General features: G+C 38.4%; 3 protein-coding genes and 1 long non-coding RNA gene across 4 annotated transcripts; 2 read left to right on the forward strand and 2 right to left on the reverse strand.

The window, feature by feature from the left end:
* The first annotated feature begins 576 nt into the window (after window positions 1-576).
* On the forward strand, window positions 577-2,367 carry LOC139944107 (C-type lectin domain family 4 member M-like). The gene is made up of 2 exons (XM_071941060.1): window positions 577-877; window positions 2,150-2,367. Exons 1-2 carry the CDS (start codon window positions 577-579, stop codon window positions 2,365-2,367), a joined length of 519 nt encoding a protein of 172 aa, XP_071797161.1.
* An 11,664-nt stretch (window positions 2,368-14,031) lies between these two features.
* On the reverse strand, window positions 14,032-15,825 carry LOC139944151 (uncharacterized). The gene is made up of 2 exons (XR_011786921.1): window positions 15,664-15,825; window positions 14,032-14,811 (listed from the first exon to the last, which is right to left on the reverse strand). It is a non-coding gene; the product is annotated as an uncharacterized lncRNA (long non-coding RNA).
* Window positions 15,826-16,129: 304 nt separating this feature from the next.
* LOC139944168 (uncharacterized) lies at window positions 16,130-19,327 on the forward strand. Its single transcript, XM_071941130.1, has one exon. The coding sequence runs from the start codon at window positions 17,238-17,240 to the stop codon at window positions 19,182-19,184; it is 1,947 nt and encodes a 648-aa protein (XP_071797231.1). The 5' UTR covers window positions 16,130-17,237; the 3' UTR covers window positions 19,185-19,327.
* Window positions 19,328-23,539: 4,212 nt separating this feature from the next.
* LOC139944111 (uncharacterized) lies at window positions 23,540-26,847 on the reverse strand. Its single transcript, XM_071941070.1, has one exon. It carries the CDS (start codon window positions 25,945-25,947, stop codon window positions 24,901-24,903), a length of 1,047 nt encoding a protein of 348 aa, XP_071797171.1. The 5' UTR covers window positions 25,948-26,847; the 3' UTR covers window positions 23,540-24,900.
* Between the last annotated feature and the right edge of the window lie 987 nt (window positions 26,848-27,834).

Raw genomic sequence — 27,834 nt, forward strand, 5'->3', positions numbered from 1 at the left:
CGCCGACTCTCCAACATTAACTGACTGACTCTATGTAAGCATTGTTAGGAAAGGAATAATGTTTCTGAAGTGTCATTTTGTGATTCAACAAAAATAAACTCAACCTGTTATGGGCAAACCTGATGGGACTGACTCGACCAGAAAGACTCTGCTAGGGTCGAAACATGAGCCCATGTACTATCTTTTGTATATTAATCTCTTGAATTTCAAAAATCTCTCTTCTTTTTTATAACAAAATACCGTAATTTGGGGGAAATTTCTGGAAAATACAGCAAATGCATCCCCATACAAACCAGATTTATTTCCTTATATACACAATGAAGATTATATACGGTAAAAGATAATTGAATACGATGAAACCACAAATCCAAACACGTCATTGGTTAATTTGCATATTCATATTTTTCTTGACTTTTTATTGATTGCATTGTTAAGATGGGAGAGCTCGTGTTCCAGTTTCTTTTGTGTTGGTTTTGATCGTTTTATAATTCCATTCTCGTGAAGGTTATACTTATTGCTTGGTGTCTATTTTTGTTTAAACTGGAAGTAGTGTTGTCAGGAGTTGATATCGTGACGATGGCGAGCAAACTGCTGGGTGTTGTTGGTATATTTATAATGGCAAACTACGCTGCCGGCAATGGGCAGTGTGTTGCCTCCATCAGAGGGACACCGCGATGCCCTCCAACTTGGAGCCAGTGGCGAGACAAGTGCTACAAGGTGCATGACGCTGACGTTACATGGCAAGAGGGCAAGCAGCAGTGTGTTGAGTTGGGTGGGGTGATGGTTGTCACCCAATCTAAAGAAGAGTTACAACACCTTCTCAACATGTGCAGCTGCAGACAGTACTGGATTGGTTGCAACTACATTCAAACTGAAGGTGTGTACATTTAAAGAAACTTATAATTCGTTTTATTTTACAACAAATCGCCAATGCCAGGGTGAGGGCAACGGAAAAAGGGAAACGTCTCAAAATAAGAGAAACATGACGCCATACAAATGTTGATGATTGTCCTTATTTGGATCGTTCCCTGTTTCTTCATTGTTTTTTTCATGCCAATCATGCAAATGTGCTTTTGATGGATTACAGAAACAGAAATTGGAGTCCAGATATTATATTTTCTGAGGGATACGGCAATGTTTGTTAGAGACTCTCGAAATGATTTTAAAGGCAGTGGACACTATTGGTAGTTACTCAAAATATTTATCAGCATAAAACCTTTCTTGGTGACGAGTAATGACGAGAGGTTGGTGGTATAAAACATTGTGAGAAACGGCTCCCTCTGAAGTGCCATAGTTTTCGAGAGAGAAGTAATTTTCGACGAATTTGATTTCGAGACCTCAAGTTTAGAACTTGAGGTCTCGAAATCAACCATCTAAACGCACACAACTTCGTGTAACAAGGGTGTTTTTTCTTTCATTATTATCTCCCAAGTTCGATGACCGATTGAGCTCAAATTTTCACAGGTTTGTTATTTTATGCATATGTTGAGATAAACCAACTGGGAAGGCTAGTTTTTGACAATTACCAATAGTGTCCACTGCCTTTAAGTTGTCAAAACGGTCCTCGAAGCGTTTGCACGAAGGGTCCATGAAAACTGAAAATAAAAATGATAAATTGCAAAAGCTAAACCAAATTATAGACAAAATCATTTCGCTAGAAATTATTTCGACAGCTCAGAATGTTTAGTTTTTGACGCTGAAAATGAAATATCGCGAGAGCTCGACATAAATTGCAACAAAAGCTCGAGAAAAAATTGTGATATTTTGCTCTCGATTTCAAGCGAGTTATAGGCCTAATGGTTTATTTTGAGCACACACCAAAATCATTCTGAACACCGAGCTAATTGATTGTTTTCAGCTCCGTTTCAATGCTCTTTAATTACACACAATGAAGCTATCGGACTTTTTGTACCTGTCCGTAAACAAATTTGGTTTACTCAGCAAAATAAATTGTACACATTATGAAACAATTTTTTTTATTAAGTTCCACTAATTTAACCTAGCTTACTGTGTAAGTAATAATTACAAACAACAAAACACAAAATGTTTACTTCGTTTAAATTGATCTTTCAGTAACAAACGACTCCCAAAATGTAAATAATTATTATATATGCCTAATGAGGCTTTTTTCTGATTGACTTTGGTTCAGGTACCTGGGTGTGTTTGGGTGAAGGTACCATTGACGATCATGACAACAGATGGTATAATGGGCAGCCAAATGACCTAGACGGTGGCCAAGCTTGTGCAGAAGTCTATGATTTTACATCAGGCGGCTATTCAGCAGGCTGGCATGATAGGGAATGTTATCTCCTTCGCAAGGTAATCTGCCAGCGCCCAACAGTATCCTCGGCAATGCTGCACGTATAAAGGGTGGCTCAACATTCTGCGCAGACTACTTTTGTTTAAGATTAAAGAAAATGTATGGAATCATCCTTCTTGATATTTCAATTCAAGCAAATTATTTGAAGTTCAGTTTCTCTCAAAAAATAATATTCCACATTCAATTCTGAAAGTGGAGCAATTGGCCGTTTTGCTATAAAGTTCACTGTGCAGTAAGCCTACAAAAGTTAGATTATGGTTTTAATGATTGTGTGAAAAAAATAACCTTATTGTTAATAAATTCACAATACCATGCATCGGCAAAAAATGATATGACGTCATTGTTTAAAAATGTTTCAACAAAAAGGCAGTTTTTAGTTTGGAACATGGTCCTTGTGTATTCCTTTTCTTGAATCGGAAACTTATTCATTTCAAAATATAAAAGTTTGTTTTGGGAAGCTCAATTCTTGTCTAGTACGTTTTCGGGAAACTCTTGTCTCTAACTGCCATCTTTCATGAAACTTATTGTTTTAAAGGCACTGGACACTTTTGGTAATTACTCAAAATAATTGTTAGCATAAAAACTTACTTGATAACCAGCAATGGAGAGCTGTTGATAGTATAAAACATTGTGAGAAATGGCTCCCTCTGAAGTTACGTAATATTTGAGAAAGAAATAATTTTCCACTACATTTGAATTTGATTTCGAGACCTCAGAATTAGATTTTGAGGTCCCAAAATCAAGCATCTGAAAGCACAAAACTTCGTGTGACAAGGGTGTTTTTTCTTCCATTATTATCTCGCAACTTCAACGACCAATTGAATTCAAATTTTCACAGGTTTTTTATTTTGTGCATATGTTGAGATACACCAAGTTAGAAGACTGGTCTTTGACAATTATTACCAAAGGTGTCGGGTGTCTTTAAAGGAGTTTTATCACGTCCTAAAAATATATAAAAATATATAAATCTCAAAGATGTAACATGCATTCCATGTGCGCCGTCCACTGAAAAACTCGGCTTTGCTTGATAAGATCTGTGAGCTTTTAATTTACGATTGTTTTTATTATGTTTCAAATAATGAAGTATAATGTTGGTTTCAAAAGGGGCTACTATTTTGACAAAAGGTGATCTCTTTGGTTTGTTCAATGGTGACGTTGTCTAATTTATTCAGAGGATTGGGTTATTGGATGGATTGGTATTGCCCCCGCATGGGTATCTGTTTTGCGAATCGGTAAAAAGCTTAATAGGGCAGCCGTAATGGTACATTATTTTTACCGGGTTATTTGCAAGTTTTAGTTTAAACATTTTTGTGGCGATATGCGTAGCGGCATTGCAATTAACATTAGTAGTTAGTATATTAAACTTTATTTTCGCAATATTTTTGAAATAAAAATATTAATTAAGTTGAAAACCCAAACCTGGAATATTTTATAAATACAAGGCAAAATCTACTAATTTCTCGCAAACAATAGTGCAACTCAAAGAATTGCCTTTGTGGCCCAGCACTATGTTGGTCCTAACAACTAATAACACACACATTGTTGACTGCATTGTCTAGGCAGATATCACTGAAATCATATTATCTCAGTTGCGTTTTAGAGGGTTAAACTTTCTGAATGTCGCTATTGACCCCAACCAACTGCGCGAATTCTTGGAACTGCCCAATAATAATATTTGGTCGTACGATTTCGCTTTGTAATTATATTGCCTTTAAATTATATATTAACTGAAAATAATTCAAAAATGTAAGTTTAGATAATCTACAAATATTGTACATAATTATGTGAACAGGGTTGATCACATGATATTTAAATATTTACACTTGAAGACATTAACTTATGGGTAGGAACTAAACATGATTGAATGATGGGCCTGGAAAAGCCGGTTGGATTGTCTCAATATTTCGACAACGGGAACTCTCGTCGTTGTCACTGTCTCATATAACGACTACTTTAGAGCACATTACATTGAATAAACCAACCGGCTCTCACAGAGACATCACCTCATGTTTTCAAGAAGAGACAATTACAATGGTGTATCAGGCAAGAGTCAATGTATTTGATACTAATAATTAATTGATGGTACTGCACGAGTATAAGTATATATATATATTAAGTACTAATGATGTTCATGTTTTAAGATACTTTCTCAGCACTGCAAGCTAACAAATAAATTACATTGCACAAAGAGCCATGTTACACTCAATTTCTCTAAAACGACTTGTGTGAAAAATTGCAACCAGACCCTTCACAATGAAAGTTCAAAGTGAACTCTAACCAATTCAGAACCTTCAAAATTAATCCTAACTTGACCGTGAACCCCAAAACCAACTAACCAGCCCCGACCCTTCAAAATAAGCAACCCTAACTAACCCCGACCCTCCACAATTGACCGTGAACCCCGAACCAACTCACCAGCCCCGACCCTTATTAACCCCAACCAACCCCAAACTTGCTAAAAATTACCCCTACACCCGACCCTACAACATTAATTGACTGAATTCTTTGTAAGCATTATCATGAAAGGAATAATGTTTCTGAAGTAAAAATCTTTGATTCAACAAAATAAACTCAACATGGGGTAAACCTAGGGTGGGACCGACTCGACATGGGGCAAACCTTTGATGGGACCGACTCGACATGGGGCAAACTAAGGGTGGGACCGACTCGACATGGGGCAAACCTAGGGTGGAACCGACTCGACATGGGGCAAACCTAGGGTGGGACCGACTCGACATGGGGCAAACCTATGATGGGACCGACTCGACATGGGGCAAACCTAGGGTGGGACCGACTCGACATGGGGCAAACCTAGGGTGGGACCGACTCGACACTGGGCAAACCTAGGGTGGGACCGACTCGACATGGGGCAAACCTTGGGTGGGACCGACTCGACATGGGGTAAACCTATGATGGGACCGACTCGATCTCAAACATATCTCAGTAAATAATTAATCTTCTTACCCTTCGAGAAAGGCCATTAACTATTTAAAAAAAAAATCTCTTGAATTTCGAAAATCTCTCTTCTTGCGATGATAAAAGACTGTAGGCTACCCGGGGGAACATTTTAAACTTTTCTGTCGTAGCGTTTTGTTTCTTTGTTACAAGATCATCGTTGACCAACATAAGTCAAAAGGCCATATATCAAGAATCTATAATAAGACGACTCAACAGCACTATTTATCGAAGTAATTAATGTACGTAACAAGTTATCCTCACGGGTAAAGTCCTCAGCCAGTAAAAACAACTGAAAATACAACAAATGCATCCCCGTGCAAGTAATTTCATTCACAACCAGATTCATTTTCTTACTTAAAGTCACCTGGAAGTGGTATTTTTTCAAAATAAAGCTTTTGTCACTAATATATGTGTTTTGATGAGTGGAATGTGAATAAACAGTTAACTAAGGTTTTAAAAAATCAGTTCTTATTTTATTTACAAATTTAAGAGTAGACCCCGACCCGAGAGGGCGCTGTTCGTGACGTCAATCGAGGCAGACTTTGCCTGTAATGCAAAGAGTAAACACAATTGCAAAGTACATGTACGGACCAAGTCGTGAGTTTGTACGTTTAAAAAAAAAAAGTTTTGTTTTTTTCCGGCAATGCCGACCAGGTGTATTGCTGCTGAATGCAGAAAAACACGTTTTGAAACGTACCAACTCACGACTTGGACGTACATGTACTTTGCAAGTGTGTTTACTATACGTATTGCAGGCAAAATCTGCCTCGATTGACGTCACAAAAGGGGTAGGCGGAGTCAGCCCCCCAAACAACTTTATATATTTTTTAAACATATAAATCGTGACAAACAATTACTAAAACAATTGTTTTATTGTTCGTAAGCATATACTTTATGTTTGAAAGAAAAAAATCCTATTTCCAGGTGACTTTAACATTAGTACACTGGACACTTTTGGTAATTGTCAAAGACCAGTCTTCTCAGTTGGTGTGTCTCAAGATATGCATAAAATAGCAAACCTGTGACAATTTTAGCTCAATTGGTTGTCGAAGTTGCGAGAGAATAATGGAAGAAAATCGCTCTTGTTGCACAAAAAATGTGTGCTTTCAGATGCTTGATTGGTCTCGAAATCAAATTCAAATATTTTATAAAAAAATTGCTTCTTTCTCAAAAAGCTCCCCCACTTCAGAGGGAGCTGTTTCTCAAAATGTATACTACCATCAGCTCCCCATTACTCGTTACCAAGAAGGTTTTATGCTAACAATCATTATCAGTAATTACCAAAAGTGTCCAGTTAACTTTTTTTCACAATTAAGTTTTGAAACAGTAATACTAATCAAGTTGAAAACTCAAAGCTGGAATATTTTATAATACAAGGCAAAATCTAACTCAGGTTAAAGGCAGTGGACACTATTGGTAATTACTCAAAATATTTACTAGCATAAAACCATTCTTGGTGACGAGTAATGGGGAGAGGTTGATGGTATAAACAATTGTGAGAAACGGCTCCCCTGAAGTGACATAGTTTTCGAGAAAGAAGTAATTTTCCACGAATTTGATTTCGAGACCTCTTGTTTAGAATTTGAGGTCTCGAAATCAACCATCTAAACGCAAACAACTTTGTGTGACAAGGGTGTTTTTTCTTTCATTATTATATCGCAACTTATATCACAGGTTTGTTATTTTATGCATAAGTTGAGATACACCAAGTGAGGAAACTGGTCTTAGACAATTACCAATAGTGTCCAGTGTCTTTAACTATAGTGTAAGTCCAAGAATTCCCTAATGTTGGTCCCATGAACTACTAACACACATTGTTAACGGTATTGTCAAGGCGTGAATCACTCAAACCATTATCTCACAGTGTTATACTTAATGAAAGTACATTTTGGTCAATCAACAGCGCGAATTCTTGGAATTGCTAAATAACATGTTTGGTCGTCAATTTCGCTTTGTAATAACATTGCCTTTGCTTTATTTATAAACTGAACATAATTCAAATATGTAAGTTTAGATAATCTACAAACGTTGTATATTATTATGTGAATAGGGTTGATTACGTGATATTTGAATCTTTACACGTGAATACATATTAGTTTAATATATAGGTACATGTGTAAACCAATTAATGATGTGACTGGAAAAGCCGGTTGGTTTGTCTCAATATTTCGACAACTGTAATCTCGTCGTTGTCACTGTCTCTTATATAACGATTACTTTAGAGCACACTACATTGAATAAACCAACCGGCTCTCACAGAGACATCACCTCATGTTTTCAAGAAGAGACAATTACATGGTGTATCAGGCAAGAGTATATGTATTTCATACTAATAATTAATTTATGGTACAGTACGAGTATAAGTATTATATGTTCATGTTTTAAGATACCTTCTCAGCACTGCAAGCTAACGAATAAATTACTTATATGCACAAAGAGCCATCTTCACTCAATTTCTCTAAAACGATTTGTGTGAAAACTACCCGACCCTTCACAGTTAACCCTAACGAAACCTGAAAGTTCAAAGTTAAAAAACCAATTAAAAACCTTAAAAATTATCCCTAACCATTTTTCAAAATAAATGTTAGTCTAACCCTAACCAACCCAAACCCGCCACAATTTACCGTGATCGACCCCGAACCAACTTAATAATTAACCCTTACCAACCCCAAACATGCTCAAACTACCCCCAGACACCGACCCTTCGAAATTAACCCTAACCTACGCCCACTCTCCAACATTAACTGACTGACTCTATGTAAGCATTATTATGAAAGGAATAATGTTTCTGAAGTGTCATTTTGTGATTAAACAAAAAAGACTCAACATGGGGCAAACCTGATGGGACTGACTCGACCAGAAAGACTCTGCTAGGGTCGAAACATGAGCCCATGTACTATCTTTTGTATATTAGTCTCTTGAATTTCGAAAATCTCTCTTCTTTTTTATAACAAAATACCGTAATTTGGGGGAAATTTCTGGAAAATACAACAAATGCATCCCCATACAAACCAGATTTATTTCCTTATATATGTTGGGCGCGATCGATCGCGCAAACCCATTCCTGCACGATCGGTAGATCGCGCAAAGCCTTTCCTGCGCGATCCGCTGATAACGGGAAAAAATACTCGTAGCGCAATCGGTCAATCGCGCAAAGATGTCATTGCGCGATCGACCGATTGTTGCGCGATCGACCGATTGTTGCGCGATCGACCGATTGCTGCGCGACCAATTGATCTTAATTTGATCGTTCAATAGCGCAGCGCGATCGGTTGATCGCGCAGATTGACCGATCGCGCCCAACATATACACAATGAAGATTATTTGATCCTGTACGGTAAAAGATAATTGAATACGATGAAACCACAAACCCAAACACGTCATTGGTTAATTTGCATATTCATATTTTTCTAGACTTTTTATTGATTGCATTGTTAAGATGGGAGAGCTCGTGTGCCAGTTTCTTTTGTGTTGGTTTTGATCGTTTTATAACTCTATTCTCGTGAGGGTTATACTTTGCTTGACTGTCTATTTTAAAATAACATTTGGGAGTAAGTCTCTTTTGCCAGCAGTTGATGTCGTGACGATGGCGAGCAAACTGCTGGGTGTTGTTGGTATATTTATAATGGCAAACTACGCTGCCGGCAATGGGCAGTGTGTGGCCTCCATCAGAGGGACACCGCGATGCCCTCCAACTTGGAGCCAGTGGCAAGACAAGTGCTACAAGATGCATGACGCTGACGTTACATGGGAAGAGGGCAAGCAGACTTGTGTTGAGTTGGGTGGGTCGATGGTTGTCACTCAATCTAAAGAAGAGTTACAACACCTTCTCAAGATGTGCAGCTGCACAAGGTACTGGATTGGTTGCAACGACATTCAAACTGAAGGTATGTACATTTAAAGAAACTTATAATTCGTTTTATTTTACAACAAATCGCCCACACCAGGGTGAGGGCAACGGAAAAAGGGAAACGTCTCAAAATAAGAGAAACATGACGCCATACAAATGTTGATGATTGTTTATCGTCATCTCCATGAAATTTGTCTTATTTGGATCGTCCCCTGTTTCTTCATTGTTTTTATTGCCAATCATGCAAATGTGCTTTTGATGGATTACAGAAACAGAAAAGGGAGTCCAGATATTATATTTTCCGAGGGATACGGCAATGTTTGTTAGAGACTCTCGAAATGATTTCAAGTTGTCAAAACGGTCCTCGAAGCGTTTGCACGAAGGGTTCATGAAAACTAAAATTAAAAATGATAAATTGCAAAAGCTCAAACAAAATTATAACAAAATCATTTCGCTAGAAATTATTTCGACAGCTCAGAATGTTTAGTTTTTGACGCTCAAAATGAAATATCGCGAGAGCTCGACATAAATTACAAAAGCTCGTGAAAAAAAATTGTGATATTTCGCTCTCGATTTCAAGTGAGTTATTATACACTCACAAGCCCGAGGGGGAATAGACGTACACTAGTTACCGAATTAATCCAGTCAATATGTGTTTCATATCACAGCTCGGTCTTAAATGTGAAATAAGAACAGAAATCTGGAAAAGAAAGGAAGTTTTGTAGTTGCTGTTCACGGTTCAAGTCAAGAGAGGGCGCTATTTTCCTTATAAGTAGGTTTATTTTATAGAAAATCACGCAAGGCCAAAATGTCACCCAGTGGGAGGAGGGGGGGGGGGCTACAACGAAAAATGATCAAACGGTTCTAAAAACCAAAGATATGTTTTGCCTTTTAAAGTATCGCCTCCTAAAATTGATGTATAATGAGGCTTTTTATTTCTAATTGACTCTTATCAGGTACCTGGGTGTGTTTGGGTGAAGGCACCACTGACGAGCAGGACAACAGATGGCATAATGAGCAGCCAGATAACCAAAACGGTGGCCAATCTTGCGCCGAAGTCTATGATTATCCAGCAGGCAGCACTTCAGCAGGCTGGCATGATAGGGAATGTAATCTCCCTCGCAAGGTAATCTGCCAGCGCCCAAAAGTATCCTCGGCAATGCTGCACATGTAAAGGGTGGCTCAATGTTCTTGAAAACTACTTTCCTTTTTGGTCAAGCTGTAAGGTAGGCTACACATCGCCTTCGAATCTCTCAAAATGTTGCTGTTGGAAATGCTGCTTATTCTTTTTAAAGAGTGGTGATTTACAACAACATTTGCCTCTAGAAATACAACGTTGAAGCATGGAGGTAGAAATATAGACCTACATGGTTGAACATACGGTCCACCATTATGTGGGGTACACACCCAAACACAAAAACAAACATCTAAAAACAAAAACAAATTAAGAGTTAAAAAAATACCAGAAAAACACATTAATGGACATTGTGTGAATCATTATATTTTTTATTTTCAAATATCTTTCCAATCTTGTTCAGTTCATAACAAACGCTTTGTAATCCAAAAGCGTCCAAACCGAAGGCAACGTGCCCTGTGGTTAACTGTCATGCGCCTTATGGTAATCTGTTCTTAGACCGTTTTCCTAATTAAGAATATCCAGCTTTATATATAATATTTTAAGCAGAGTTTTTGTTGTTCAGTTTCTCTCATAAAAAAATATATATTCTGAAAGCGGGGCAATTGGCAGCTTCGTTTATTATTCTATTATTGCTATTACACTTGCTTTAGAGTTCATTGTGCAGTAAAGAGCAAACAACTGTATTCAAAATATACTATTGTTGTATTAATAGTTTCATGATTGTGTAAAAAAATAACTTTAATTGTTAATAAATTCACATAACCATCGGCAGAATGATAATTCGAATACATTTACATTACAAAATTACTATTGAAAATGAATCTAATGACGTCATAAAAATGTACTAATATGTAAAAACCCTGTATACAACGTTTACTGAAAACTTCAGCCTCGTTCGATATGATCTGCAATTATTGTTAATCATTCGATTGATGTCATAACTGTTTGAACATGAACTAATGTTGCTTTCGAACAAAATGTCTGGAAAAGCCGGTTGGTTTGTCTCAATATTTCGACAACTGTACTCTCGTCGTTGTCACCGTCTCTTATATAACGACTACTTTAGAGCACATTACATTGAATAAACCAACCGGCTCTCACAGAGACATCACCTCATGTTTTCAAGAAGAGACAATTACATGGTGTATCAGGCAAGAGTAAAATGATCAGTTAATTGATGGGATAATATGAGTTTGATGTAGTATTAATGATGTTAATGATTTCAGATTATCAGCACTGCAAGCTAAAAAATAAATTACCTAATGCACAAAAAGCCAAGATTCACACAACTTCTTCACGCAACTTTACCTTAACCAACCCCGAACTTCAAAAAATAGCCCTAACCAACCCCATCCCTTCCGAGTTAACCCTAACCCTAACCCAAACCAACCCCGCCTTTCAAAATTAACCATAACCAACCCGCCCCTTCAAAACAACTGCAATGACCCTTCAAAAAACAGACATCAAAGTGTTTTGACGTTTAACAAAGGAGATAAGATAAATAAACATTTCTTTATGTATATTTCCGAGTTTTAATTTTGAAGGCCAGGAACCAAAAATATTCAAAACAAAGCATAATTTTTACCGATATATTTAAATAACACTAATGTGTGAAGCCTTTTTCAAGGCGAACTTTATACTATAGTTTTGAAATCTCCGAAATTAAACTACCAATAAATTACAATCCAATCCACCCAAATCGCCCCATGTATTACTTCAAAAGAATGTCAAGCAACACTTAAGGCTCAATGAACTCTTTAAGGTGACGTCCAACCATGGCTGGCCGCATGTGTCTTTTCGTCCCTTCGTGTTATTTGAGCTGCCTTAAAAACAATCGCAAAAGGGCGGTAATCTTCCTGACGTCACAGCAGGATTTACAAAGCGGTTGGCAAAGTATGCAATATACTGAAACGTGATGAGAGCATTCTGGTCCTTGCTCTATATGATGAGAGTGTACAAACAATTGTTGCTGTCTAATCATGGAGGTCTAATGAAGTCAAACAAACAAACTAACCCTAACACTAAGAATAAAATAAAAACAAGACAATGCCAGACAGACTGATAGCTTGGCGGCCTAAATGCAAAGGGCTAATAATTTATGTTTGGCAACCAAATAATTAATTGTACCATCATCATTATAAAACTGCCCCTATCACAATGGTAGTCGACTATTTCATATATCAAAAGCAAAATTAAAATGATTTAAAGTGCAGTTCTATACCTTCGCTCAATCAGAATTCACGAACATACCTTCGAGTGCCCCTTTAAGTCCCACTATTCATTTCTCATGATAATAATCCAAACCACTTGAAAACATCGTTGACTACCCAACTGCCATCTAGCAACGAACCCAAGTTCATTCTCCTAACAACAAGTCATTCACATTAATGTTTACCCAGATTTATAATGAATACAATCCGATGAGATAAACATCGATAGTCTTACACGACTGATTTCAGTCAGTGCGCAAGGGTCAGAAAACCCCTTCATTTCATTTGTTAGATATTCATGACCGTCGCGGCTATGAATATATAATGAGCTCGGAGGACGCATTTTAAAAAATCCAATTCGGGAGTATTAAATACTCTAACAGACAAAAACTTTCATAAAACGGAGTAATAATGTTTTCTTGTACCTACAAAAATTATTCCATAATTTTATGTATCCAAAAATAAGAAATATGAGACAAAAAACATTACCCTCTTTGTGCAGAAATAATGGTCTTCAAAAACGTCATCTTTTTAATATTTAACCAAATTGTGCAGAAGAATTTTACAGATGGACTGTTAGGTAAACTATTGATGTAGTCTTTCGCTGTATTCGTTATTTCCAAGAAAGCTCGAAACAGTCAAGTTCACCAAAAGAATCCGTCTTCGTCAGCGTGACCGTTCAGAATCGAGAAATCCGCCATGTCTCGCTTGTAAAATGAGAGCCCACACGTGATTGGTCAAAACATGGACCATGCTCAATGTCCTATGTAACTAGTGTAACCAATCAGCTGCTGTGTAAGGAAACGCTAGTCATTTGCCTAGCGTTTCCGTACACTTCAGTCATGTCTGGTTCCCTACTTCAAACGTTACACTGATTAATGCGGTGTTGGGTAAACATTGAGGTACCAGGCTTTTCAAAGGATTGTGCATTTGTCTAAAAGGGATTCGTTTAAAGAAGGTCTGCCGTACAATGGCTAAATCCATTAAAATTATTTTTTGAAGCTTTTTAATATGCCATTCCACCGAAAATAGTATTAGATATTCGCCGTGGTTTATACCTTGATGAAAGAAACACTATTGCATTTCAAGGGTCCACCATTACTTGCCCATTTTCATGCTTTTATTCTGTGAGGATTGGTCAATTTGTTAACAACATATTTTTTATTAAACACTGCAACATTCTTTTCTTATTTCATTTATTAATTTATTTATTTGATTCTTTCAGCTGCAGGAATGTCTCATGCAATTATCCACATTTTCCTTTACAGAGTCTTAATTATTTAAATAATTGTTTAATGCTAGGTCAGCTCGGAGAAAAATTAAAAAAAAGTTGTTACAGGAACACCCAGGTATTAGGAGATCTGTAAACATATAAAGTGGAAATTATACTTTCTAATTCAACTAGTTTCTTATTTTCCCTATTATCTATAAACATCACAAGCAACTTGCAATACAACATTAAGTACTATTTTTGTCTGCCAATAAATATTGATTAAAATAATGTAATTTATCTTGATGGGAACCCTGTAAAGCAATGATTGAACAATGCTTACTCTTTATCTTAAAGTTATTGTACAATACTATTGGCAAAGATCTTTTCGTTGAAAAGCTTACTGATCGTTAAGTTCACATTTGAACTATTTTTTCTGTCTCTGATCTGAAATGAAGCTTCACACTTCCTGCGAATGTGAATGCGATACCAATGTTGATACCAAAAGTTCACAAATAACTTGCAGAGGTTGAATTGTGCGAATATTGCATTGTGCAAATATCGCAACGAAAACAGAGTTGTGATGTAAAATTCAAGTAAAATCCATATCGAATTCACATTCGCAGTAAGTATGAACCAGGCTTAAGACTTTAAACTTTAAATTAAAAAAATATTCAGAAATATAAATTCACAAGCATGCAAAAGTTTCAACTCAATTCGGGGTCTGTTAGCTTGAGAAAAAAAAAACCCAGCAAAACCTTTCATTTAGTACGAGGTACTAAAGTATCTTGTAAGAAGGTACGAAGTGTCCAAGGTACGAAGTGTCCAAGGTACGAAGAGTCCCATAGTCACTTCGTACCTTGCAAAGGTACGAAGCGTCTAGGGTGCGAAGAGGCAAAGGTACGAAGTGTCCTGACACCTTTCATCTCGGAAGCCTAGCGATACCAACTACATCTCTGAGCACGGCATTCCCGAACAGTCATAATTACAACACCCCGTAGAAATCTGGCTGGGTTACAACATCAGGAAGAAACCAGTCAATGTTCAACTTCACGTTCTCCGACAAGTACTTTGTGACGGAATTATCCAAAAGCTAGAAACAACGGTAGATCATCAAGGGTAGGCCTGAGGTTTGGAGGGAAAAAAAGTATCATAAGATTTTAATTTTACATTGTTTAGATCCCATCATATAGTTATTTAAAAAAAGGTTGACAGAAATAACCAGGCTAATTCTCATTGTATATGGACCTAAGATGGGGGCACTGTACTCCGTAGCACGCTAATATAAGGTTTGCGATATAAACACATCCGGTTATTAAAAATTTAACTTTGTATAATAAGATGACAACTAACATGACTAAAGAAACAAATATATTAATGCAATAAAACAAAGTGCAAGTTGAAGACAAAAACTTGTGTATTGTAAATATCATGTCCAAAATAGCCTAGAACTGTCACTGACTCACTGTGTAGTACGAGCATGGAGGGTCTATTTCTTCCTCCATGGTATAATTATAACAATGTTTAAAGTTAAACCAGGTCCCTACTAGTATTACTTTCTGATATTTAAAAAAATGTTTTATAAATACATGCCACGACGACGACGAAAGACAAAACAACTAAACAGCAGCCCCAGAAAATCGTGTTTACTGTGACGTCACGCAACAATGAGTGCCGCAACAACGGAGAAATTTGTGATTTCTCGTGAAATTACGAGGCCGAAAACACGACAACGGTTGAACGTGCAGAAATGAATGTACCATCAATAGGACCGGAAACCCTTCGTCTACCATAATATCGACCTCATTTGTCTCCATTATGCTCGAAACAGTCAAGTTCACCAAAAATGTGAGGCTATTCTTCGAAAAGTGTGAAAACTTAAGTACACTTCAGTTGAAAATATAAATGTCTTAGAAGGTTAAATTCGGTAAAAGTTGGGTTCTAAATCTACGTTAGATTGTCGAGAAGGCTACTTACCCCCACCATGTTGGTCTAACTCCGACGGAAATGTACTTCCCATCGGTTTGAAGGAGCAGTGTCGGAACGCTCGCATTTTCACGCGAAATCTCGAAGGGGTCCGAGGCCAGCTCTCGCTGCAAATGAAATCGAGCGCTATGCTTCATTATCGAGCACGGTGCGCACGGACTGATTTGTCATCCATTGTTGACCCAACATTATGCTTTGGTAAATAATCCCTCAAGCGTTGTCAAAGTAACTGCTCTTTTATCCTGTTTAATCTTGCTAATCCCCGCCCAGTGTAGAGACTACGACAACTTGATCAATCAGATTTATATTCAACGGCTAATCCATGCAGTGCACTCTGGAACTAAAGTGACCGGGGAGCGTGGGGGACAAACCACTGAGGTCTATTTCTACGTGAACTTTCTCATTTAAGACGAAAAAACAAATATTGAACACAGGAAGAGACTTATATTCTTCACAAGCTAACCGATAGTGTAACATTTGTATTCAAGCCTTTCCATCAGTACGCAACACACCGGTGCGAGGGGTTTAAAACCAACACAAAAAGCTACCGGGGCAAAGTGTTAAAAGACCGAGGTAAATAGAGACCCGGACGCAGTTCGACAAATCCTTCCGGTAAATATGCACAAGTGTTTGCTCCATTGAGAACATAATAACCACAGAGCATTGCAGTATCAAGGATCCACAGCATATACATCAAGTCATGGTGTTTTTATAAATTGATATGGAGATAATAACTTTGTAACATAACACTCGATTTAATATTAGCCGAGTGTGGAATCAATGAAACATCATCTTGCTATGTGTTGTGAGCACCGTCGCGTCGGCTAAGGGAGAAACACAACCGACTGACGGGGCGATGTGATTCGACAGCCCCCACGAGATCTATGAATATAACGCAGTCATTAGTGCCACTTGTCGTCAACCATCGAAGGTTATTCTCAAATCTTCTAACATTACAACAGGTTGCTAAACCAATACGTTTCTCCAAGGCTTTGCGACATCATATGACTTGACTCTTCGACAGCAGGTGAGCGAGATTGCTTTGCGACTCTTCAAGGGATACACCTTGTAGACCTATAAGAATAGTAACCTAATATGTACATTACATATTTGAGGGACGACTGGACACAATACACTGGTATACGGTTTGATCTCTGTCCTTCCTCAATGGTTTGATCCATGTGTGAGGTTACGTTGCTTAGAGACCAATGCCAGAGACAGCACAGGAAATAGCCGTTTGACTTTATGATCGCATGTGTAATTACAAAGACAATCTACGTGATGTATGTGGTCACATTTTGAGCTAAAGGCGTGTGTATAGATCAACAGTGAGATGAAGTAAGTGGGAAACATTAATGTGGATGAGTCAGCTAAACGATCATCATAACTGAACAAATTGGCACACATTGAACCAATCAAGAATATAGACGAGTACAGTTAAAAGTGCTAATGCACTCCTGCACTGATTGGAAATAATAGAGCTGACCGTTACTCATTGTGGGCTGTAGCTTTCCATCCGTCAATACCAGCGATATTCCAACGAGAGAATTAAATCCACAGCTGCCATGAGTACCAAGCCTAGCCCCCGTCCAGCGACGCGATACGCCCGACCGATAGTTAGCGTCAAACATCGTTTCCTCGCTTGGGACAAACCTCAATTCGTTGTTGAGAACTCCTCTAGAGACATCGGATTCAGTCCTACTCCCTCGAACTCATCTAGGAACTCTAAAGCACGTAATGTGAAGCTCACAGTAACCAGGAGTGCTGATCGGGTCATACGTGGCCGGGGTGCAATCACAGATGACAAGTTTAGTCCTGCATTTTTGCCGAAGAGGAGTTCTGCCAATAACCAATCGCATTCTAAACCAGTTATAATCAATGATCTGTGGAAGCCATTAAGCTCTCCCCATCCTGTAAGTCATGTAAAAACGACTGGAGACAACGACTACGTAGTTAGATCCCATCTGAACTCAGAACCCTCGCGGCCAATGTCTGGTTTTGAGAAGTTTAACGCCAGAACTGAAGCTCAACTCCTGCTTCGAAACCCTCGATCCACCCTCCAACAGTTTCTCCGAAGCCCCGCCGCCAGAACCGCTGAGAGAAATGACAGTGGGAGTCCATATCACCATGGTAATCAACATAGCAACAAAATCGGACACGTAGCTGGATATCAGATCTATGGTAAAAACGCGCCAAAATCAACCGTCTATAATTTGAATGAACACATTGTGTCCGAAACAGACATGTCCAGTTTGTCATTTGTTTCTAGTGAGCAGAATAAGGAAAGCTTGGAGAACGTTTCAAGTCCCGATTTGATTTTTGATTACAAGCAGAATGGCACAAAGACTGAAAGCAGGTATGTCGAAAGTGTTGTCAACAACAGGAACACTGATATGTCGACTGTCTCGGATACTAAATCACACCGACAGGTTGCCAAACAAATCAAAAGGGTTTCTTTTCGAAAAATGTACCAAGGAAAGAGTGCCGACAGGACTGCAATCGACATGCCTTCCTCCGAAGACGAAGTCGACACTTACACACCAATACGGGTTAGTGTTACCGTCCCATCTTCAGCTTGTCGATCAGACGGGGATTTGTCATCGCCAATATCCGTGGATGAAATTAGCGAAGTCGGACGGGAGAATGGCATCGAAGAGACAACCAATGACTGTTCTATGTGTCCCATGTGTCGAGCACAAGCTGCGACCAAAGAAGGTGTGTCGGCCAGATTAGTGCACTCCGAGCATCAGGAAACAGCGACAATTGACAAAACAGATGAGACTTCAGTCGACATACTGACAAAGACTGAAAACACAACGATGAGACAAGAAAATGTGTCTGGAGGTTTCAAATGTCAAACCACGCAAAGCCAAAGTGACCCGAACCCAGCGTCTTCAAATGAGTCGTCTTCAATCCCGTCTAACAACAAACCTGCAACAATTGATTCTTATGGTGAGAAGCTTGAACCCCTGAGCGATAAAAAAGTATCACCCCGCGCAAAACAGTACCATGCTGGACTGGGCATATCAAAGTTTGATTCAAAATCTCTAATCAACCATCAAAACTATAACCCGTATAGTCACAAAGATACTGTACCGAAGAAACGCAATCCAGCAATGGTGGTAAATGGCAACGGTCTAGCCCGTTCAAACGACCTGGAACGCTACCGTCCAAGCCCTCTACATTCCCGTAGATGGTTTGTTGACGCAGCTCGTCCACTTCCCCACTCCAGCCTCAGGAACACCGACCCTGCGTCACAAATCCCTCTACACCTGTCTGCAGAGAGTCTATCCAATAACCACCGAGTGCCTCTCCTCATATGGAAGAAGATGCAGCAAAGGGAGGGTTTAGTGCCACCACATTATGGAAACACCAGAGCGAGGCTGGGAGGAAACAATGACGGTATGACAATGAATTCAGTTGGGCATAATCAAATGGTGATTCACATCCCAACTGCTGAATACCAGCGGGATGAAATGGACTGTCCCCCGAACACCCCGATACCAGAGTGAATGACCACCCGTGTCAGCTACAAATACATTTCCATGGACAATTTAAAGGCAAAGAGTAACTCTATATGAATATTAGACTTGCGGGTAAAGCCATGTGTAAAATCTTTTTTGAGGGAGTGTTGGCTCTGAAAGAACCGGTTTGGTCTTGACGTTTCGAACAGTATACTCTGCTCGTCTTCAGGAGAAATAAAGAGCAGAGTATACTGTTCGAAACGCCGAGACCCAACCGGTTCTTTTCAGAGCCAACACTCCCTCAAAAGAGATTTTACACATGGCTTTACCCGCAAGTTTACTCTATTCATATTTATATTTTTATGTTCCTATTAGTCTTCACACAATGCGAAGCTTCAAACACCATTTAATTTAAAGGCACTTCTTGACACTATTGGTAGATACTCCAAAACAACCGCTATAGCATAAAAACTAACTTGGTAACGAGCAATTAACGGAAAGCTGTTGATAGTATAAAACATTGTGAGAAACGGCTTCCTCTGAAGTGGAGTAGTTTTTGAGAAAGAGGTAACTTCTCACTCAAATATTAAAAGACTTCAGCTGAAGCCTTTTAAATAGAAAGGGTGTTTTTTCTTTCATTGTTCTCTTGCAAATTAATTGACCAATTGAGCCCACATTTTCACAGATTTGTTATTTTATGCATATGTTGGGATAAAGTAAGTGAGAATACTGGTATTTGACAATTACCAACTACAAAAAGACAAGTTTGTATTTGGAGCATACAGGCTTATAGATGCACAATGTGCGTGAATATGTACCATGAACTATCTTTCCAATGGCCTATAATGATTTTGAATTTATTATCACAATTTTTTACTACAAATTTTACTTTACTAAGTTTGATTTTTGACAATGATCGAAAAACGAAAAGCACAAAACTGCTTGTTTAAATTCCAAGCTACATGTCAGTCTAATATAGGGTTAGGTATAGGAAGTGGGCATGCTATATATAGGGCCTACGGCCATGTCCGAAGTAGCGGCTTTTGGATGTGGCTATGGCTGCCCTTAGCGTTACCCTAATAGCAACAACCGGAGCCAACCATCGGTCACGGGCTTAATTACACATATCAAATGTTAGGTCAGTTTGTGGCCAGTTTGACTCAACAAATTTGATTGAACTTTTGTTTAAGATTTTAGGAAATTATAAGCGTTTGGTATTGCACGGAAAACGTCAGTGATAAGTGTTAGCTTCACTAAAATTACAAACAACCAATGTCGAGATCCTGACATTGTCTCACGTCCAACAGCTATTTAAAAAAAAAAACAATGTTGCATGTACATGTCTTGTGTGCATTTTTATGTTTGTTAATCGTTTAGAAACAGCATCACTTTTCAAAGTTCGTTCAGAGAAAAAAGTGTACAATGATTTGGGCTATGCAACTGTCTCAAACTATGGTTTGTGACCCACAATATTGGGTACGAGATTAATTTTTTTATTTGTTTTGTTTAGTGGGAAACATGATAGTTCCCTAAGTTTTCAGTTAAACACAATTATATATAACGAAAAACATAATAATAATATACTCCCCATAACATAATCCTCTCTGCAGCGGGGGTTTCAAACGGCGCTGGCCGGTTGAAACCCCCGCTGGAACGGGGATGGTTTACGGTTGAGTCCCGAAATATTTCATTTGGCTGCCGGGAAAAAAAAGGGTTTTGTTTTGCAAACCGCTGTGTTTAGTGTACAAATAAACGAATCAGAGGCAATATACTCCGGGTAAACCAAAGCTTGAAACCTTTTTATAAATAAATAATTAACCTGACTTATAATGTTCCTTAGATCACATTTTTGAACATTTATTTTTTATAATATAACTGTTTGATGCAATAAACTTGCAAAGATGAGCATGGGTGCAGTTCGTAATAATAGGAGATTCGTCGTTAACTTTGTTGGGTTTAGTTTGTTGTGGTTTACGAGTAATTACGAAGTTTGTTAGTGACTCTTGCTGTCTGCGCTGCAGACAAATTTCTTGTTACGCCGTTCATGTTTCAAAACCCGGCCCCTCAGTACTAAATAATCAAATACTCGCTAAAAAAAAAACTTTTGAGAAAAGCTAATGGTGTTGTAACCGCAAACCCATTGTATAGCAAAGCTATTGTCAATTTATGTAATTAGTTCTGGGTTTTTTGTTTCAGTCTGCAGAAAATAAGAAACGCTGTGTTTAAATTATTCTGTTAATAGTTTCTCTTTGGCACTACTTGTGTGTATCTGGGTATCGGAATCAGTAAGCGATACATGCTGTTGCTAGGCAAAAGTGTCACATCATTGAGCGGGAACTTTATCAAACAATAGAGGGCATTCTTAGCGTAAGAGCTCGATATCAGGTACGCATCACTGACTGTGTTAATTTAAAGGTAAACCAAACCATGTATTTGAGAACAAACACAAACAAAGGAGTTGGTTTATTTTGGAACATAGTTTGATCCATTACAATGTTTGTTGTTAAAGTCAGATCTATCTTCCACTAAGTATCTGCAAATATTCCCTTTAGAGGGAGGGGGTCTTGAAAATCAATACATCTAGGTAGATTGTTACTTGTATTTGTTACCTTTGTGTGTCAAACTTAATTACGCGTAACAATGAACGGGGCTGCATCTGAATTGGCGGCTTCGGGCTACAGCTGCGACTGTTGCTAAGTGTGTTGCTAAGGACGTCTTATACTTCAACGCATATCGGTGAGATCCAGCCGTTCGCCAAATCTACTTTATTTAACATACGGAGCGGAACCCAAGTTTAATAGCGCCCTCTATGAACTTTGCAGAGACACTGACCAAATATAGCCTTATAATAGCAGGAATAACTTTCCTTCCTCTATGCAATAGCATTTGATGCACCTCTGATATATTTTTTGGTTTCACATTAACAGTATTTTAACCTGAATAAAGTGAGGCAAACAGACAAGATTGAATGAACTTGAATGGACATTATATACGGATGATGTACTGCCTTATTAGTATCCGATGAAGTGTTCTGCCAATTTAATAAGGGTGCACCACAATAAACTACCATCTAGCAACCAATGCTAAATGCTCAATACTCGAAAATAATCAACAAATATTTAAAGTCTCTCAGCCTTTTCGTGAAAACGAAAGAAACTACTAATTTTCGGACAAATAAGCTTCAGATTGCTTATTCAGTTTTTGGTAGGTCAGCTATTTGTTGGTCAGCTAATTGGAGTTCGCCAATTACCTCAGATAAGAAACACCGAAAATGTGCTATTGCCCACACCGATTTGCTGCCAGTTTACTTGAGGCATTAATCCACTTCACAAGCCAAATAATACCAACTTTAAAGCCTAAATTTATCCAGTCTCCTCATTGAAAGTTGGTGTGGTGCACCCGCCCTGCCTAATAATGTTATTGTGCCACAGCGCCCTCTTTGTTCAATATACTCTAGAGAAAATACCTGCTCCGTCAACAAAACATTATGGAACCCCACACCTCAGCATGGAGCTGACTAAAATATAATTCAATATTTTTTTTATAAACTAGACAGTCCTATTTGTTCAACTTAGGGATGCTAAATTCTATATTAAGATGGTAATTATAGGAAATATTATTATGAAAAATTCCCGCACCTAAACAGGCTAGGATGAGTGATGTTTGGAGCTTTGCATGAGGTGGACAATAAGAAGTAATCGTTGCTATAGTAAACTTGCGAGTACAACCATGTGTAAATCTCTATTGAGAATTGTTCGCTCTGAGAGGAGCAGGTGTGGTCTCGAAGTTTGGAACAATAGTCTTTGCTTGTCTTCTGAAGACCAACAGAGTAGACACCGAAACGTTGAGACCACACTGGCTCCCCTCAGAGCAAAGCAACACGCCTCCTTAAAGACATTGGACACTATTGGTAAATGTCAACGACCAGTCTTCTCACTTTGTATATCTGAACATATGCATATAATAACACACTCTAAAAACATATTAGTCGTATGAGACATGATTTTGACCAAAATCATGTCCCTTATGACTAATTAGCGTTGTTTTTACTAATATATTTTTACAGTGCAAACCTATGAAAATTTGAGCTCAATTGGTCGTCGAAGTTGCGAGATAATAGTGAAAGAAAAAACAACCTTGTCAAACGAAGTTGTATGCTTTTAGATGCTTGATTTCGAGACCTAAAATTCTAAATCTGAGGTCTCGAAATCAAATTCGTGTAAAATTACTTCTTTCTCGAAAACTACGTTACTTCAGACGGAGCCGTTTCTAACAGTGGATATGTTTTATCATTTATACCATCAACAGCTCGCCATTACTCGTTACCAAATAAGATTTTATGCTAATAATTATTTTGAGTAATGACCAATACTGCCACTGCCATTAAAGGGACGTTCACATGGTTACCTGCAAGTTTACTAGTTTTAATGGATTACTTGTTAGACTTAAAGAAGGCAGTTATTTGAACCGGGGATTAAATTATAGTTTTAGTATTTCCTTCAGTAACTTATGTCTCTTTCCTTACTTTTTTATTTAATTATTACTTCATGAACTTAGCAACAGTTTGCATTATAAAAAACAAGTAAGACAACAATTCAGAAAGCTATAATATTGCCATAAGGTGTCCATTGGTTTTACCTGTCAAACTCTGGCATTGATTTGCTGTGTATGTGTTGCCAGATTTTACGCGATACGACATAGTGCATGCAACCACACAATGTTTATCCGATCTTTCTGCACAATTATATAAGTTCGGTGCGCCAACGTTCACATTAATGGAGTAAAAATGTCTGCATATATAAGTTTTTACAAAAGAGGCTCCAATGTCAATTTTAGTGTCATAGTGGACTGATTTCTCACCCCTATGTTCCGACACCCCTCTATATTTTCTTAAATTTTAACCCTATTCCTAACCCTATCATAGCTCCAACTCTAGTGTGTTAATCGTCGTTTTTTTAAACATATGGTTGTCGGGAATATAGAGCAGTAACTGATTTCCCATAGAGTGAGTCCTTATGACTCTAACAAGAACATTACAAGTCTCTATCCAGCCCATAGACTCATGCTAAAACGGCGGTAAAAATGACATTGTACTTGATGATTTTTTCTGAGGGAAATTTGAAACATGACGATATTGAGTAAGTTCGGGTTTGAGCGACTATAGATTTGACCAGAAACTGTGAGGTAGCTCTTGAATTGAGCGTAGTCGACCATGCGAGTCCAGTGCATGGTTCGATGTAGTCAATCTCCCTGTGTTCTATGGTTTCTGGTTAATCTCAGTCGGTTTAGTCAAGTATAGTCGCAACCCGAACTTGCTCCTAGATTTAAAAAAAAATGGATTAATGTTATTCTAAGGAAAACGTTTTCATCAGCCAAAGGTCAAAATCAATGCCATTTTGATTGTATGCTGGCCTGGACTTACATAAAGGCCAGAACCACAGAAGCCATGCCCTATGTTGCCCCCTGCATTGGCCTGTGTGCCTCTTCAAAAGTTTCCCATAGACCAAACGTTCATAGAAAATGGCATAGTCATTTCAAAGATCAAATTCTAGGCATGTGAACATCATACAAAGTTATGAATTAACAACAAAATCTACAAGAATGCACAGACCCATGTGTTTGAAATGTAACATCATTGGATGTTTTTGATGTTGGCACACTTCACTGGAAGTGTGTCAACTTGTAAAAAAAAATTCTCCTTTCGGTTGGGTAATGTGTAGGCTACAGTAATGTTCTTAAAGTGCCTATTTGGGTGATTGTAATGTCAAATATCCTCGTCGTATGTTGTCATGTCGTGAGGAGTATTCGGCGGGCAAATGTGTCCGTACATGGATGGTTCATAACCGAGACACATCGGGCAGTCTACACTATGCACCGTACTCATGTCGTCAGATTGAGCGCTACGCCCGCTGCCTTCACCGGGCGTGCTCCGGCTCGATTTATCTAAGATGTCCCCGGCCGTTACATCGGCACCTGATCTGCTACGTAATTCTCGAATAATGTCTTCGGATGTCTTGTAAGTCAGCTCAAAATCAAACTCATCGCTACGTGTTGAGCCACTGCGTTTGTGTTTTCTCCTCCAGGTGTCTTCAAGACTATTATGCCGTCTGTCTCTCCACGACGATCGGTGAAGACGATCATTCAAACGTTGGTTTCTCCTCTCAGTAGAAGTTGGTTCTTGTGGCACGGTGGTCTCTGATCTCTTGGCGGCCAACCGGCGGATGATGACCCGTTCTCTAGACGAGACAGCCCCCATGTTTACTGCTCGGTGTGACCGGAAGGTATTCACGGCATCTGCAATGCTAGAGTTGATTGGTGCACCGTTTGAATAACGCATCTTTGGAACTGGTCTGGGTTCCATGGAGCTGAGTAGAGCCTGACCACGATTTGAGGTATTCCTACCTACTTTCCCGATGCGTAGAGAATCTACAAACTCTGTAGATATCTCTTTATCTTCGTCAACAGACTGTCCATTCGAAGCATCATTGGCATCTAACATCCAACGATCTCTGTGATGTGTATTCTGTGACTCAACATCCTTGTTCTTGTCCCCTTTTCTTAACGAGGAAGTTTTTGTACTAATGTCAGTTTGAAGTTCTCTGCCGGTTTGTTGTTTGCGTCCATTTTGTTTTTGTCTCACATCCACAGTTAGACCACATTCCTCCACGCGTATCTGAGGTAAGCGTGCTGACCTCCTAGTGCACCTTAACCTCTCACTGCTAGGTTTCTCTTCTTCCGTCACTTTGTCAGAGTGGTTAGTTTTACTAGACAGAAACACTGGTGTGGTTTTGAAGTACATACCAAAAGTCATGTTTTAAAAACACATCCTCGTCTTAGATAGTCTGTCGACCAATATTTCTTCAAGTCTATGTTTGAATAATTATTGTCACAACATACCTGTACTTGTAATGATGAACACGATTCCTTGTTATCAAAGTCAATTTACAAGAAGATAAGAATACTTGTAATTAATTTCAAAATCCGATGATCCATCACAGATTATAGATAAGTCATGTAAAAGCAGATAGTTTGCGATTCCGGAATCATTAATCACGAATAACTTTTGTCCCTTCAGAGAGCGACGAATCCATTCAAAGCCATATTGACTCGCATCCTAATTATTATGAAATAATTTCCTGTAATAAAAGAACGCACCTGGTTTCTTTGCACAAACTGAAAGCAAGTATAGTTCTGTCTATTACTTCGGATGTCCCATCGTCAATTAAGATAATTGCAGTAATTGCAGAGGTGAATAAGAACAGCAAAGAGGTGAAGATTGTTTGATGATGCCGCCACACCTGTTCACCTGTCCGTAGTGTTCTTGCTAGTGTTGATTGCTGTTGCTTCATTCACAAAGATTCTCTATGCCTGCTTCAGCTTCCCAGACCGGTCCTGTGCGGCCCTCTTGCGGTGCAAGAACTGTCAATGTTACGACTAAAGTTAGCTATATATATTCGAGTTACACTTGGAACAACAATGTAACTTCACCATGATGATAATATAATTTCATGACACTTGAGAAATTCGTGTGTGGATTCAAACTCTTGCATAGAAATGCAGACCTCCAGCGGATTCACCGAACAATGCGAAGCATCCAAAATGTATACCGCCAATACAGTCATAAAAACGTAGTCATTAGAACAGTTCATTCACAACTTCACGTGTGTATTGTTGTGTGTCTATTATACGAACTTGGTTTATGGTCTGTCACATTGAGGAGTCTGTGGAATGAATGACCAATTGACACTGTAACAGCAACAAATCACAGCTAGGAACAGAAGTTTGTTCTGGTGTCTACGCACAACAACGTACACCAGTGCTATGGTGGTTAAAGCATCACCAAATTCACAAAGCTTTTGTGTTCACTTCAGAGCATGAAAAACAACACAATGCAAACATGTATTGGTTTACATAGCAATTATTGCAATGTTTAATCAAGCTTAGGGAAGCTTGATATCAAATACAAGGAGATCTTGTTTCTTGAAGAAGGTAAATAAGTCTTAAAAATATCGACAACAGAGGGGCAGTTTTCAATTAGAGAATTCAACACTCAACACCATGTGAGCCAGAGCGTGAAATGCGGTGGTATGAAGAAACTCAACTAGGCCCTATGCATTAAACCAATAACAATAGTTTCATTCTGATTATTTTCTTTTTAGAAACTAACCCTTGCTCAATACACCTCTTGTTTCAATTACCATTTAAAAATAACCTTTATCCTAAATGTTTCTTTTACCGTTTTCCATATCATACCGACTTCCATTCTATTTAGACGCTTTCACAAAATGTATTATTTTGCACAATATTACGTAAAAATTGCAGTTAAAATAAATCGAAACACAATTTAATACTTCTTTTACCTAGATTGTATGCTTTATATTAGGTAAAATCAGCACTTCACATCTGTGTATCAAAGGTGGGTAAGATCATGTATAGCAACAATTACTTAGGACTCGGCAGACAACCCCTTGATGTTTGACTTTTTACCCACATTTTCCATCTCTGACCTTTATATACAAAGCGAAAGAAACTGATACATTCGCTTCCTCCAATTTTGCACACACCCCCCCCCCCCCCCCCCCCGTGGAATCATTTAAATTGAAAGGTTCACCCTTTGTTTTCCCACGGGAAAATTAATGTCAGCAGCTTTGGTTGGATAGTACAAGCGGCATTTTAAGAAACATTTCTCTTTGAATTA

The sequence above is a fragment of the Asterias amurensis genome, chromosome 11, assembly GCF_032118995.1.
Source record: "Asterias amurensis chromosome 11, ASM3211899v1".
NCBI lineage: Eukaryota > Metazoa > Echinodermata > Asteroidea > Forcipulatida > Asteriidae > Asterias > Asterias amurensis.

Coding starts and splice junctions, on each gene's coding strand:
- LOC139944107 (XM_071941060.1), top strand. CDS start 577: ATGGCGAGCAAACTGCTGGGTGTTGTTGGTATATTTATAATGGCAAAC. Junction 878..2,149: donor CAACTACATTCAAACTGAAG/GTGTGTACATTT, acceptor ACTTTGGTTCAG/GTACCTGGGTGTGTTTGGGT.
- LOC139944168 (XM_071941130.1), top strand. CDS start 17,238: ATGAGTACCAAGCCTAGCCCCCGTCCAGCGACGCGATACGCCCGACCG.
- LOC139944111 (XM_071941070.1), bottom strand. CDS start 25,947: ATGACTTTTGGTATGTACTTCAAAACCACACCAGTGTTTCTGTCTAGT.